The sequence below is a fragment of the Vicia villosa genome, linkage group LG3 (assembly GCF_029867415.1).
Source record: "Vicia villosa cultivar HV-30 ecotype Madison, WI linkage group LG3, Vvil1.0, whole genome shotgun sequence".
NCBI lineage: Eukaryota > Viridiplantae > Streptophyta > Magnoliopsida > Fabales > Fabaceae > Vicia > Vicia villosa.
This window is the reverse complement of record NC_081182.1, coordinates 32,974,742-32,989,590: the sequence shown is the minus strand read 5'-3', so window position 1 is coordinate 32,989,590 and position 14,849 is coordinate 32,974,742. Positions and strand designations below refer to the sequence as shown.

At 33.9% G+C, this 14,849-nt stretch overlaps 1 protein-coding gene across 1 annotated transcript in view; it reads left to right on the top strand.

Annotated features, from left to right (window-relative positions):
* LOC131657837 (serpin-ZX-like) overlaps positions 1-7,342 on the top strand; it is a 43,006-nt gene extending 35,664 nt beyond the window's left edge. Inside the window, exon 3 of the mRNA XM_058927195.1 lies at positions 6,530-7,342. Within this exon, the coding sequence (XP_058783178.1) occupies positions 6,530-7,342 (813 nt within the window). The remainder of the gene's footprint in view (positions 1-6,529) is intronic.
* Positions 7,343-14,849: the final 7,507 nt, after the last annotated feature.

Here is a 14,849-nt window from a genome sequence, read left to right as displayed (position 1 = left end):
TAAAAGATGGGTTGGAAGTTAAGCCAAAATATAACCGGCGCGTTGCGCAGGATAGATAATTGAATATGAACATAATCATTTTAAAAATAATTTTAGAAGAAAAGTTGAATTAAAATATACATTTAATCACAAATTATTATGGGTCTGGTCTTTTCGTTGAAAAGAAGCTACAGACGAAAAAGATAGTTGGTGAAGAGTCCCATTCGACTTTTGATGAGGCTATTGAGCAGGCGAAAAAAAAGGTGGTTGGTAGGTGTGATTCTGATGTGTTGTCAGTAAGAGAAAGTCAAGGTTTGGAGGGAGCTAAAGTTCAAAATGCAACTTTTTTATATCATCATAAATAAATTTAAAAATATATTTTATATTTTTAGATAAAAGTACACAACTTTTAAATCTTTAAATTTTAGGGTTGGACAATTAAAATTTTAGAAATATCATCATAAATAAATTTAAAAATATATTTTATATTTTATATTTTTTATAAGGGTCTTGCTAATCAGTGCCCTCAGGGCAATGGTTAAGCATTCTAAAAAAAAATATTTTATAGAAAATTTAATATTTTAATTTTCAAGGCATTAAATACGCAGATTACTGAGACAATTTACTATTTTAAAGTCTTAATCATTGCCCTGAGGGCACTTGTTAGCATTTCCCTTTTTATAATTATGCGTTCATTAGTATTCATTTAATAAGAAACATATCATACCAAAAAAAGTAGATATTTTTCTAAATATAATTATTACATATTTAATACTTTTATGACAATTTAAAACATATTTAATTAGTATTTCATAAATAAAATAATAATTATGATTTTGCAATAAAAAAATCTTTTCATAATTCTTACATAATAAAAGTAGAGGAGGGTTATATTTACTCCAGGAGAAAATAATAAGTAATTAAATTTGGAGAGAGAAAATTATTACTTATTATTTTTAACCATTAGATTGAGAAGAATCAATGGTCTAGATTTGGAGTAAGTTATAATAACTTACCCCTAGAGTAAATATAACCCTCTTTATAAAAGTAACATATATAATTATCATAAAAAGCAATAATTTTTTATTTAATTTTTTTATTTTTATTCTATAGAATAATTCTTTTATACAAATTTTCAATTTTTAATTTATATCAAAAAATATTTTAGAATTATTATATCAGATGAATTTAAAAATTAGTTTTACATTTTCTTTTATAATGATACTATCATACATTCATACTCATTTGTTCTTTTCACAAATATATATATATATATATATATATATATATATATATATATATATATATATATATATATATATATATATATAAAAACTGATTTATAAAAAAATAAATTAAGTTCAGTTAAAAATATGAAAATTTTATTGGTTACAAATCATTACATATTCCAAACTTTTATTATATTTAGAAATATATTTATTAATGATTTAATATCTTTATTACATGATATATATATATATATATATATATATATATATATATATATATATATATATATATATATATATATATATATATATATATATATATATATAATTATTATAAAGGTAATGCTAACTTGTGCCGTTAGGACACATGTTAAGAAACCTAAAAATAAAAAAATTGTGTTGAAAAAAGTAGTAGAAAAATTAATTATAAATTTTTAATTAAAATAATACACAATTTTCAAGAATAAATTTTTACATTTAACTCTTAACATTCTTTATAATTTTCTATATAATTTGTACATTATATTATAATAAAAGTAACTACAACCATCAATAATATAATTTTAAAGAAACACTTGACATAACTCTCATGAATTAGAAATTCCCATTTGAAACTTTAAAAAATAAAACCCTGAACACAAGAAGAAAAACAGCATAATGGTCAATCCTCTAAACTATTACCCATCGTAGAAAAACCATCAGATAACTCCAAGTGTTCCTTGAGTAACTCTTGATCTTCCATGTCTCCGCCTCTATCGGACCATGATTCCTCCGAACTAGAGCTAACATGTTGAACATTGTTGGGCTCCTCTCCAGGTTTAGCTAAACGCTACGGGCCTAACGAGTCCTCTCTAAGAGTCAAACAAAATTCCTCTCCATCCACCATCACCTTGATACTATCCCCCAGAATAAAGTCCGCCTTTACTCTAATCATCATCCTTGCTATATCTAAACAAGCTTTATTAGCAGTATTCTCATCTAAACAAATGGAAGAACCTAACGAGTTAGCCATTTGAACTAAAAATTCCGAACACCATGCATGACAAGGGACCCCAATAATGCGCAACCACATGACTCTCTCCGCATCCACGTCTGATACCTTCCATGGCCTGATTTCCTTGAACCACTGTTTCCACCAAGTTGACCCCTCTCCTATCATTTCCCTGATGAAACCAGCCTCCAACTCCTCCAACAAACAGAGATTCGCCCCCATCAGAGAGACCTTGATCGAGAAGACTCCCTCCACTTCAAAATGCGTTTGAATGTTGTACGTTGACCCGGGGTTCAGAACCACACCTACAAACGCTTTCCTAAGACTCTCTTTGGTACCAACCGGAGAAAGAAAATCCAAAGGAGAAGCACGAACAGAAGAGGTAGGCTCCACCTCACTAGAAACAACTTCAACAAAGGATCTTCCATTGCGGAAACACGGAGCAACAAAAAACTTCTGTGAACAATTCTGAACTCTACCCGAACTGAAACCGCCACCCTTGCCCCCTTGATAACAGCTTTCCCAAGAAAAGGCTTCCTTTCAAACCTCGGAATATTGGCATGGATGTTACTCCCATAAATCATAATATTATCAAGTCTAACCGCTAACATTCTAGCATCTTCCACTGCAAGGAAACGAACAAAACCGTATCTCCTACCGAACTTATTTACCTTCGGAGGAATCACGACCTCCACCACCTCTCCATGGCAACCAAACAATTCGAACACATCCTTAGAATTGATTCTGAGAGGAAAATCTGAGAAAAAGATGGAGACCACAACCTCACCTTCTCCAACCTTCCGACCACCCTGTAACGGGAAACAATCCCATTTCGGACTCACCGAACAAAAAATCCTCTTTTGGACCTTTTTCCACTCCATCGCCCTGAAGCTGCCCTCACTCCACCGTAGCACCGCTGTGAACAATATGTAAAACTAAGAGAGAAGGGAGAGGAAAGAAGTATTTACATTCATCCGCTAATTTATACAAAGAAATTAGCCATATCCAGGACCTAGAAACAATAACCGTTATACAGTTGTTAAAATTAACATCAACGCCCTTAAAGATGACGACATTACGCATCAACCAAATACTCCACACCGTGGAAAGCCAAAATGATTTGATTATTTGTAAATGATAGTCACTTTAGAGTTGAAGATACCGATGTTTGGACTGCAAAGACGACCATCAATTAATACAACATCATCGAGATGCATCAAAGTTACCGGGTGAAACTCTAGTTCTGGATTCATCAAGGTATCCCTGATCCTCCAACTGATTTGGGAGAATGACACCTTAAACGAGTCAACCATCAATGGGATGTCCTAAATTGGAAGAATTTCTCTACCGAATGGCGCCAGATGTGTAAAGATCGTGCCAACACGTCCTCGACTTCCCTGTAAGTGATCATGAAATGAAACCATCACCACAATACATGAGTTGGTACATAACTGTTACCACCCCGGATTTATTTGTGGCTGACCCGTTCTACTTAATAGACCCCCGCTGTCAAAATTATATCATCCCACAACAACAACGTAAACCTCAACAGCAACAATACACACAACAACAACCACAATACACACAACAACAACAACAATACACAAACAACAATACCCCCATACCAATACCGCTCCGAACAACAAAACTACCGACAGGTAAACCCATTCCAAACTCAGTCTCAACCACTCTATCAACATGACAACCAACACCAACATGATAACCCATATTAGACCCACTCTCAACCACTTTTTCAACCTCGTAGTCAACCACCTCGCCAAAGTCTTAGACACCCCTCCCACTACCAAGAGGCAGAGTCCTCAAGGTCATTCAGCCAACACAACAAAGCTGGTTCATCAAGAATCTCACTAAGTCCCGACGATGGTCCACCTGGTGTATATGACCCACGCGACCCATTAATATCACAATCATCTCACCACCGTACCACGCTTGGCTTTGCGACACCAACCAATCAATTTGGCTTTTATCAAGGTAGTTCAAGTGCGGTTGAGTGCTACCAACCGGAATTCGTATCTCACCCTACTCCCACCACCATTTAGCACATTTGAGGGCTTGGGTAACCGGCTTTACGACAGTCGACTTCCGGGATATTATGGTGGCCTTGACGAATTCATTGACAGTGACATCCGGGACAACACAATTCCAGGGCCATCTACACAGACGCAACAAGAACCACCTAGGGGAAGGGGTGACCCTAGGGTTCGCGGCGGAATTAAACGTGCTCAACGTGCACTAGATGCGGAACGGAAGGGCGTTATGGTGATGACAGACACAAAGGGTTTTTTAAGTTTCTGTTTATCAGTTGTTGTTTCCATTGTATCTTTCAGTTCAAATTAATAAAAATATTTACTGATTTCGACTTTATTTATTTCAATTGTTGTTGAATAGTTGATTCCGGTTGTCCAAATGGGTCCCCAATTATTATTTGTAAAAAACAAAAAATAAAAATAAAACCCACATAGGCGCCATTTCAAATGGCTAACCTACTGTGGGTGACACATTTGCGCCAGCTGAAATGGCGCATACATCCATGCATATGCGCCATATGATTTGACGCATACTCCAGGGTGACAATTTGGTAAATTTGTTGAAAAACTGATTTTATTTTTGTATTTTTTTAAAAAAAAGTGATAATTTAGTTTTTTTTTTCAAATAGAATATCAGTTTGTTAATATTATTTCTCTGGCATGGATTAAAAGGTATTTTAGGGTTAGATTCAAGTTTTGAACATCTAATTAAATTAGAATAAGTTAATTACATAAGTTAATTAGGGAACATTTAAAAAATTTAGTGAAAATTATTTTTATACATTAAAAAAAATTTAAATTTCTTGAAATTATAATTTATTAAAATTAAAGATTTATAAAATTAAAAATCTTAAAGTATGCTCTTTAAGTAATAAGATTAAAAATTTGTCAAAAAAAAAGTAATAAGATTAAAATAAAGATTAAGATATGTTTAAAATTTGTAGCAAATATAATATTTTTTCATATTTTTTATTGGGTCGGGTCAACAATCATACGGGTCAATTAGTAACCCGTCGATCTGACTACTCACCTAGTAATCCAATGCATTAACCGATGTTATCACTCGTCCGGATTTTAAAACACTACTAACGATATAACATAGTTTTACAATATCGTCTAATAGAAATTAATCACTCAACTATGTTATACCAATAACTTGAAAATTACAATTTGATTTAGTTGAATACATAGTAATTAGTTGACACATAAAATTAATTTATATGTTCGGAGCATATCCTATTTTTTAATAATAATTAATAACTCCAAATTTATCATTTGTTATTAAAAAAATTTATTATTTTTTTTAAATAAGCAATTGACATTAAAGGGAGCAAAAGGGATGCTCCACTCCAATACAAAGAGGAAAGCTCCTACCTCTCGAAACATAATAAAAAAATTTATTATGTTTTTTTTGTAAGTTTTTTAAATGTTTGACAAATGTATTATATGTACATTATAAAATATATATTTTCCAAAATTTAATTTAGAATAGAATATCTGTTTATTATATTTAATATTAAATTTGAAAATTCCGTTACTATTTGTATTCATTAGTATTAATTGCATTATAAATATTCTCACTTAGGTACAAACTTTTCGCTCAGTATCTTTTTCCTTCAATATTTTTCGCCGTCTCTCATTATTGGCCCCTAATATTTTTGGGTAACTTGACTTAGCAAGGCACATTTTGTACAAATATATAAGGGTTTAGGGTTTAGCAAGCGCCTTTCTCTTCAACCTCTCTAGTGTTTTACAATCGGAAGAAGTATGAATCTCCTCGCCGACTCAAGCACCAACCAAACGGAGGTTTCTTTGGCCATAGCCAAACATTTGTTCTCCAAAGAAGAATATAAAGAAAAGAACATTGTGTTTTCGCCATTGTCGCTCCAAATCATACTCAGTATCATCGCTGTTGGCTCTGAGGGTTCCACACAACACCAGCTTCTTGAATTCCTCCATGCTAATTCCACCGACCAACTCAAAACCTTATGCTCTCAACTCGTTTCCTATGTGCTCGCTGATAATAGTCCCGCTGGCGGACCTCTGGTGTCTTTCATCAATGGTGTGTGGATTCAACGATCTTTATCTCTTCAACCTTCCTTCAAAAAAAGTGTAGCTACTGATTTCAAAGCCGCTATTGACTCAGTTGATTTCGCAACCGAGGTATATTAATCTATCACCACTCTATTTTTATCATGTCTTATTGAATTTGCTTACGAAATTCACAGTACAAATGATCTTTTCGTATAATATTAATTTTTATATTTGATGTTGTTTTAAAGGCACATGAAGTGAGAAATAAAGTGAATTCATGGGCTGAAAAGAAGACAAAAGGTCTTATAAAGAACCTTCTTCCACGTGGTGCAGTTGATAGCTTAACCAAACTTATCTTTGCAAATGCACTATACTTCAAAGGAGCATGGTGGGAGGAGTTTGATAAATCAAAAACAAAAGACTATGATTTTTACCTTCTCAATGGCAGTTCAGTCCAAGTTCCCTTCATGACAAGCAAGAATGAACAGTATATTAGAACTTTTGATGGTTTTAAAGTCCTTCGTCTTTTTTATAAGGGAGGTGAGTCATATAAGCATGAGGATAGGCGTAGTTTCTCTATTTACTTTTATCTTCCTGATGCAAAAGATGGATTGTTAGCTTTGATCGGAAAGGTTGCTTCTGATTCTGAATTTTTGGAGCATACACGTCCTAGAAAGTCAGTGCCAGTAGGTGACTTTAGAATTCCAAGATTCAATATTTCTTTTGACCTTGAAACTTCTAGAATGTTGAAGGAGCTAGGAGTGGTTTTACCTTTCTCTGAAACAGGTGGAGGGTTGACAAAAATGGTAGAGGACTCTTCTATAGGTGAAGAACCTTATGTTTCGGCAATATATCACAAATCTTATATTGAAGTAAATGAAAGAGGAACTGAAGCTGCTGCAGCGTCCTGTGCTGCAATGAGGGTTGGATGCGCTATGCTTAGCAAACCACCACCTCCCATAGACTTTGTAGCAGACCACCCTTTCATGTTTTTGATTAGAGAAGATTGCTCTGGAACTGTGCTTTTTATTGGACAAGTGCTCAATCCCAAAGTTTTCTAAAACAGTCTGTTGCCGCAATAACGGAACAAAACAATACTGGAAGACACCGAAATCGTTGTTAAGCGTCTTTATGATGAAGAAGAAATTATGATTAATTTGCACTTGTGGTGTGATCTTTATCTATTTTTACAGAGCTCATAGAATTGGTTGTTTATTTCAAATATTTTCCCTTTAAATTTTTTTCATCAATTTTTCCTGATTTGTTTAATCACACTAGATTAAGAGAAAACTGGATTTTATATTAAGAATCTATTTTACATAATTAATCTATTGCTCATTTAATTTGTTGATGTTGTTTATTTCAAATTGTTTCTTTTTTTAAAAAAAATTCAAGCTGTAGCTACCTCAAATTCTATCATATCATTGACAATATATAACTCTAAAAAAACATATCCGACACCAATGAATCATAAGTCATAAATGCATGTGCGGCTCCTTAAGCTTCAGTTTTCACATGTAAACTCAAAACCCTTCTTTTTAGATTTGTTGATCATGAGAAGGTCTTAAAATTATTATTGAACTTCACATAAAATAAATTGGAAATCACATCTTAAATTAAAACTTCAAGCTATTAGGTTAATAGGTTTATAAAGGATTTAAACATCCATTTTTATAAAGTTCAAAAAAGAAAGTTGTTGATAAATATGTCTAAAAGTAAAAGTGAATATTTTGAATGTCTAAAAGAAATTCTTGCATGCGCACGGGTTCTGGTATGACACGCGCATTATTTTTAAATATAACTATTGTTTTTTATAAAACTAAAATATTTGGAATAAAAATTTATCTTTTAAGTACAAAAATAAATTTATCCAAAATAAAATATTTGATTTAATTTAGGACCTCTAGAGATGGGAAAGGCACGGGGACGGTCGGGAAAATCAGCGGCTTCGTCGCCGAATAACAGTACCACTGTTGAAAGGCTTAAGGTTCTAACGAATGCAAAGGATCTGTAACTTGAGAAAATAGTGGAATCAATCGGATCGTCGAGTGGTACCAAAGGAATTGGGGGTGATGACGAAACCCTAATTTCACAAAAGAAGGCTGAACCGAAAGAAGAACAACGCAAGCTATGGGTTGACGTTTTGAGTAACAATTGAAATCCTGCAAATGGTCTGGTTATGGAGTATATAGCATCACAAATAGTAAGTGGAGAGATTGAAGTCGAAATCGAGGTAGAAGACATTGCGGCGGAGGTGAAGTTTTTGAAAACCGCCCTAATTATGTATTTCTTGGAGTGTGAGGAGAGTATGAACATGGTGAAGCAGCACATGCTTAGAGATGAAATTTCGTTCAACTCCCCGACATGTACTATGATGAAGAAGGATATTTCATGGATGATGTACTCATGAAAGGTCCTTACACTCTCAGAAATATACATATGATTCTCAGAGAATGGAAGCCTGAATTCAATCTGAAGAAGGACTTGATGCGAACATTGCCAATTTGGATTAAGCTATCACAATGTAGATCTTGTCTCTCTGATTCTAACTGTATCCTTGGATTTCATTTATGTTTCGTTTTGAGCATTTCATTTGAGTTTTTTGTTTTAAAACTTCTTCTGATTTTTCTCAAAATTCACATCACACACTTTGAATAAATTCTCATGATGCATATGGTTGAGATGTCGATGAAGAGATGTATCTAATGGTGGAAGTCTCAGCCTCTATAGTTACAGTTTGTGGAAACACAGTTTTCCAGTTGAAAACGAAGGCTGGAGGTTGAAGACGATGACATGTTTCTCCCAACCAATGAGATCCTTCCATTTGTTTTATTTCTACTAGTTGTTTTTAAACTGGATCAGGTGCTTTTATTTCTCTAATTTCCATGGTGCACATGCTTTGAGGGCCCTTGGATAAGCTTACTTGGCTTAAGTGGACTCCATCCATCGCACCACATTATTTTCAGATATATTTTTTTTTTTTTCTAAAAGCATCGATATATTGAAGCTGAGAACCAAAGTTCTCAAAAAGAGTTACAAGCAAGGGAGGAGAAAACTCTGAATGGAAAAAGTACACCCCAATTGGAATTTATGACAGATAATACCAAGGGTTCTTGTTAAAATCATAAAAAAAAAATTGGGTTGGTTAATTTTTCCTATATGCGCCCACCTCCAAACCAAAACTTTAATCTCCCCCAGTATATCTCGGATGTTCCACGTATCATTACTAAATAGCCAACCAAACAACCCCCTCCTTGCCTTTCTTAAAACAATTTTCTTTGCTATAAGAAAACCACTTTAAAAAGCTTTCCTTAAAATCCTTCGATTTAAAGTCCTTTATCTCGATCCAATCAGCCGTGTCTTTCCAAACCAAAACAGAAACATAACATTCCAGGAAAGAATGAGAAGAAGTTTCAGGATTAATACCACAAAAGAAACAAGATAAATTAATAATAGAGACGATACCTCTATAAACAAGTAAACCCCGTGTCGGTAGTCTACTGATGAAACACTGCCACCCGAAAGCCTTTATTTTGAGAGGAACCTTCATTCTCTAAATCAACTTTAAAGATGAGTTGAACCTCCCCATAGGACTGCAAGAGATCCGACGCTGATTCAGCAAGCAGCAGGAAGAAACCGAGAAAAGCCTGTCGGAAGCTCCCTCCCACTCGACCAAATCAGAAAATTCCTCCGTCAAAACATAACGTTGCAGCAACGCCAATAACTGCACTAAAACAACAACACCCCCCGACTGTATTCTGACAGAAGAAGGGATCCAGATATCTCCCACCTCCAAACACCACTAGACCACCCTCCCATAGCTTCTATTGAAACCTCCTGTAAAAAATATACAGCAAAAAGAGAAGGAAAAAGTTCCTTAAAAACTCCCTCATCCAGCCACTTGTAATGCCAAAAGGATGTATGAAAACCGTTCCCCTCGCAAAAACGGCAACGGCTAAAAAATACATCCTCCCAATGATTTTTATCCAAAGAGATTAAATCCTTCCACCAAGAAGACTTAGAAACCTTCTCTTTCACTTTGCCCCCTCCGTTTTCCATCCTTATCTTTACGTCACCATACCGGGCCTTCAAGACTTTAAACCACATTTCTCCTTTCTCTCCCAAGATTCTTCGCTTCCACTTACTCAATAAAGCAACGTTAAAGTCTTCGATCCTTCTTAAGCCAAGACCACCTCTCTCCAACAGCATACAAACTTCATTCCAACTAACCCAATGAATACAACGATTTTTCCTACGTTCCTCCCCACAAGAAATTACTTTGAATTTTCTTTATCTCTTTCACAACTTTCTTTGGAGATTTGTAGGAAGAAAGCGTGAAAATCGCGAGACTTCCTAAAACCGACTTAAGAAGAGTAATTCTACCTCCGAAACTAAGCATCCTAACTTTTTCATTTTTTTTTTGAGTTGCTACGTGTTTTACACGTCACAACTATTTTTTAAAAAAACTTTTTTTGACTCTCCCCTTGGTTAAAGTTACTTTTTATTTTTTAATATTATAAACACGTTGCGACGTATTTTTCATGTCACAACTTATTTATTTTACACACGTGAAAATCACGTCACAACTTCACGTAGCTAGGGAGAACATTTCTTGTAGTGGTAGATAAACTTCTCGGATTAGAACCAATTGGAATTCGGAGAAACAAGAACTCCTTATCCTCCTTCCTACATGAAAGAAAATTGGTAGCAACATCTAAGAAATTCTCTTTATTATTGATGCCAATAAATCTACTTTGGTGAAAGTTGATTCCAAGGCCCGAAATAAGTTAAAAAATTGTATATCATGCATTTTAATTTTAAAAAACTATGAAAAAATTCAAAAAAATATTTTATCTTATTTTACACTTTTTTTTAATTTTTTTGATTTTTATTTTCATGTTAGCTATTTTATTTGATTTTTCTCTTATTTGTTTTAGTTTTAATTGGTTTAAAAATAGTTTTCTAGTTCCAAAAATTACCAAAAAATTTATAAAAATATTAGAAGTTATTTATGACTTATTGACGGTCTCATTTTCCATTTATTCATTAATTTGATTATGGTTTGCATTTTTGCATCTTATTATCCATGTAAAAAATCTTTTTATTATTCATTTTATGCATTATACATTTTGGAATTTTTTTTCAACTAATTTGGCCATAAAGATCATCAACAACAATGAAACTTGGGCATTGATAGATCTAAATTACCTAATCAACCAAAATGGATGATTAATTTTGATGATGTTTGACCTAGTTGTGAAGAAATTTGGTTTATAATCTTTTTGCCTTGTGTTACTTCTCTCTTCTTCTCAATCTTCTTCTCTTTATTTTTCTTTTTTTGGATCAATTGGACTTTGATGATTTATCTTATTCAATTAATCTCCCCAGCAGTCGAGGCAATTCATCTGGAAGTTTGTTCTTTCCTAATGAAAGATAGGTCTCTCAGCGTCAAAGATAGTTCATTGAGGAGCCCGATGTTCTTTCCAAATGAAAGGTAGGTCTCTCAGCGTCAGAGATAGTTCATTGAGGAGCCTGATGCTTTTCTTCCCCAGCGGGTGAAAATTTCTTAAAGAGTCAGGAATAGTTCGTAGTGTTTCGTAGTTTTTCTAGCGTCAGGGACAATTTATAATGTATCTCTAGTAGATCTGGTCCCTTTTCTCCTGATCTGAAGAAAGGATGTTGTTTACTTGTTTATTCCATATAAAAATAAAAATAAATATTGCATTCATATCTTGTCATGCATGTGGGCTCTCATGGTCTAAATTGTGCTATCTTTTGTATTTAAGTCCCTCCTACCGTGCTAAGAAGAAGATTTCATCTTCCCCTCATCAAGTATTAGGAACTTAAATAGGGGCAACTGTTGTACCCCAATTTTTAATCACTAATATCCCACCCTATTTCATATAGTAGGATGATCATCATTATTATCATCATGCATACATCATTTGCTAATTAAAATACCAAAAAAATTGTTGCTTGTTGCTTGTGTTCCAAGGCAGGAGATTGATCAAAAAGAGACTAAGCAAATTAGGGTTTTGAAGGCTCACAAAGGAGTCCAAACATTCTCCTATGCTCAAGTGATTACCACATCACAATCAAAGTCCAATAATGGCTTAATTCAAAATCAACAACTTCCAAATTCATCTGGTGGACTAATTAGGGTTTTGACCTAATTCATCTAGAAAGTTGACTTTTAATTAGGACATAGCTCCATGGCTCAAATTATGATTCAATGATATTCAATTCAATATTATAATCCATTCACATCAACCATTTGAAGAGAAGAGCTTGATTCAATTGGAATCCACAAGATTGCAGTTCATTTGGAAAAAGTCAACTGTGTGGGTCAACCTTTGACTTTTGAGAAAATTGGTCAACTATAGACTTTTGAGGATCAAAATCATCAACATATAATTATTAAATTCATTTGATCAAGAAAAATCAAGAAAATCAATCAAAGATAAAAAAAGTTAACAAAAGTCAAAATTAGGGTTTTAAGTGATTTTGACCTCATTTTGGGAACTTCAAAATTCACCTTCAAACTAAAAAATCTCCCAACATGAAATTTGTAGATTTTGATCAAACAAATAGCTTTGTCACTAATAGAATTTCTTCAAAAAGTGATTAATTTGAAAGATGTTGGATCAAGAAGTTTATGTTACGCATAGAAGGAAGATGAAATCTCCACATTTTTCCCCAAATCACATACAAGTCTCTTCTTCTTCGTTTTGATCTTAGAAATGGTTTTTTTTTGTTGCAAAAATGTTCCTTCACGCTTGATCAAAAGATAATGGGCCTATCTTCCTAGACTCATACTCAACCGACCCAACTTTATTCAACAAAAAAGATTCATGCCCACCTACGGCCCCACCAACAATATTATTATCTATTAAATTTTCTCTCTCTCTCTCTCTCTCTCTCTCTCATGAATCCCCTACACCACTTTCCTCGATGTTCTCCATATTATCATGAATAACATTTAATGCATGCTGGTCTGCATTCTCAGAGACAGACATGCTAACCTCTTCAAGAGAGTCAAAATCCTCCTTTATGCTATTTGACATAAAGCTGTCCTTACTTTGTGAAAACTTTTGACTGTCACCTATGTTGTTAGATTCATAATCCTCCTCCGCCCCACCTTTTATATCATGATCAGTCATTTTCACAAGCCCTGGTTCCTCTAGGGAAGTTTCTTCCTCGATAATGCCTCTACCTTTGCCTGAGTCCGCATCATCAGTGTAAATTCCTGCCGGAGAATCATAAGATTCATATTCTTCTTCGTCCAAGCTTCTCCTAACTGGCTTCAGTTCCTTAAGCAAGGAGGAATCTTCTCTCATGCAAATATTAAACGACACTCCATCGATAATAGCTTCGAGTGTTACATTAATCAACTCTTTCCACCTGGATTTGATACACATCCTCACTTCATCCATTTTGGATCTTGCCATAATTTGCTCATCACATTCAATGAAAGTGCCTCTGACCTCCGCTAACATTTTGAAAAACTTATCTCCCCAAGCATGGCATGGTATGCCCGATATTCTTAGCCATAGGATTCTGTCTATATCCACATAAGTTGGAATCCAAGGTCTTATAGAGTTGAACCATTGCTCCCACCCCCCTCTCCGATCTTCAATGAAGCACTCCACCTCACCACATACTAACTCTTCTAGGTGTTGGAATTAAGGTTGTTTTTGTGTGTAGGACAAGTGTTTAAAAATATTGGAGGCTTGAATAGAAACTTGATAGGTAGGAGAATTCTTTATGGAAGAGAGAACTTTGTATTTTGCTTGATACAAATGTGTGAGATTACATCTCTATTTATAGTACTCTAAGGAGAACTCTAGATTCACTAATTCTAGAGAGTTCTCAACTCTAGATATCTAAAGAGTATTCTAGAGAATATTACAACCATAAGAAATATCTAGACACTCCAAACACTACAAGAATTCTCTAGAAACACTACCCAAAATCATCTAAGCCCAAAATAACTAAGCCCAAGAATACCACTAATACCATATTAAATATTTTTTAAGTGAGAGAATCATAATCTAATGTCTTATGATATTCTGTTCAAATATAGTGTCCAACTTATTTTAAGTAATTATTTAAAATTCAATGTGATGTCCCTTGAACCTTCTCATAACCCGAAAATAGTGGAACTAGAGCAAACAACGGTCATGCAAATATTGATGAATGAAAAAAAACTCTCTTTTGTGGGGAAGCATGCCTATTAGAATGAGTGAATTCACATTTGATAGGAAGACTGTATATTAAGTGAGTAAGAGTTACACACTAGATGAAAAATGTTTTGAGGTTTTAACTTATAAAAACTATTTTATGTGATTGTTCAAATCCCAATAATAATTCAGACCCCTCATGATCCAAAACATTTTGAATTTACATGTGAAAAAGAATGTTTACATAACCAACCGCACATACAATTATGAATTAATGTTGGAAACATTTTATGAGTTTGATGTAATCGTTGTGATAGAGTTTGATGTGTCAACTTAGAATACAATTGTTTATAATGGGAATTCAAAGCACAAATAAGGAACATTTGAA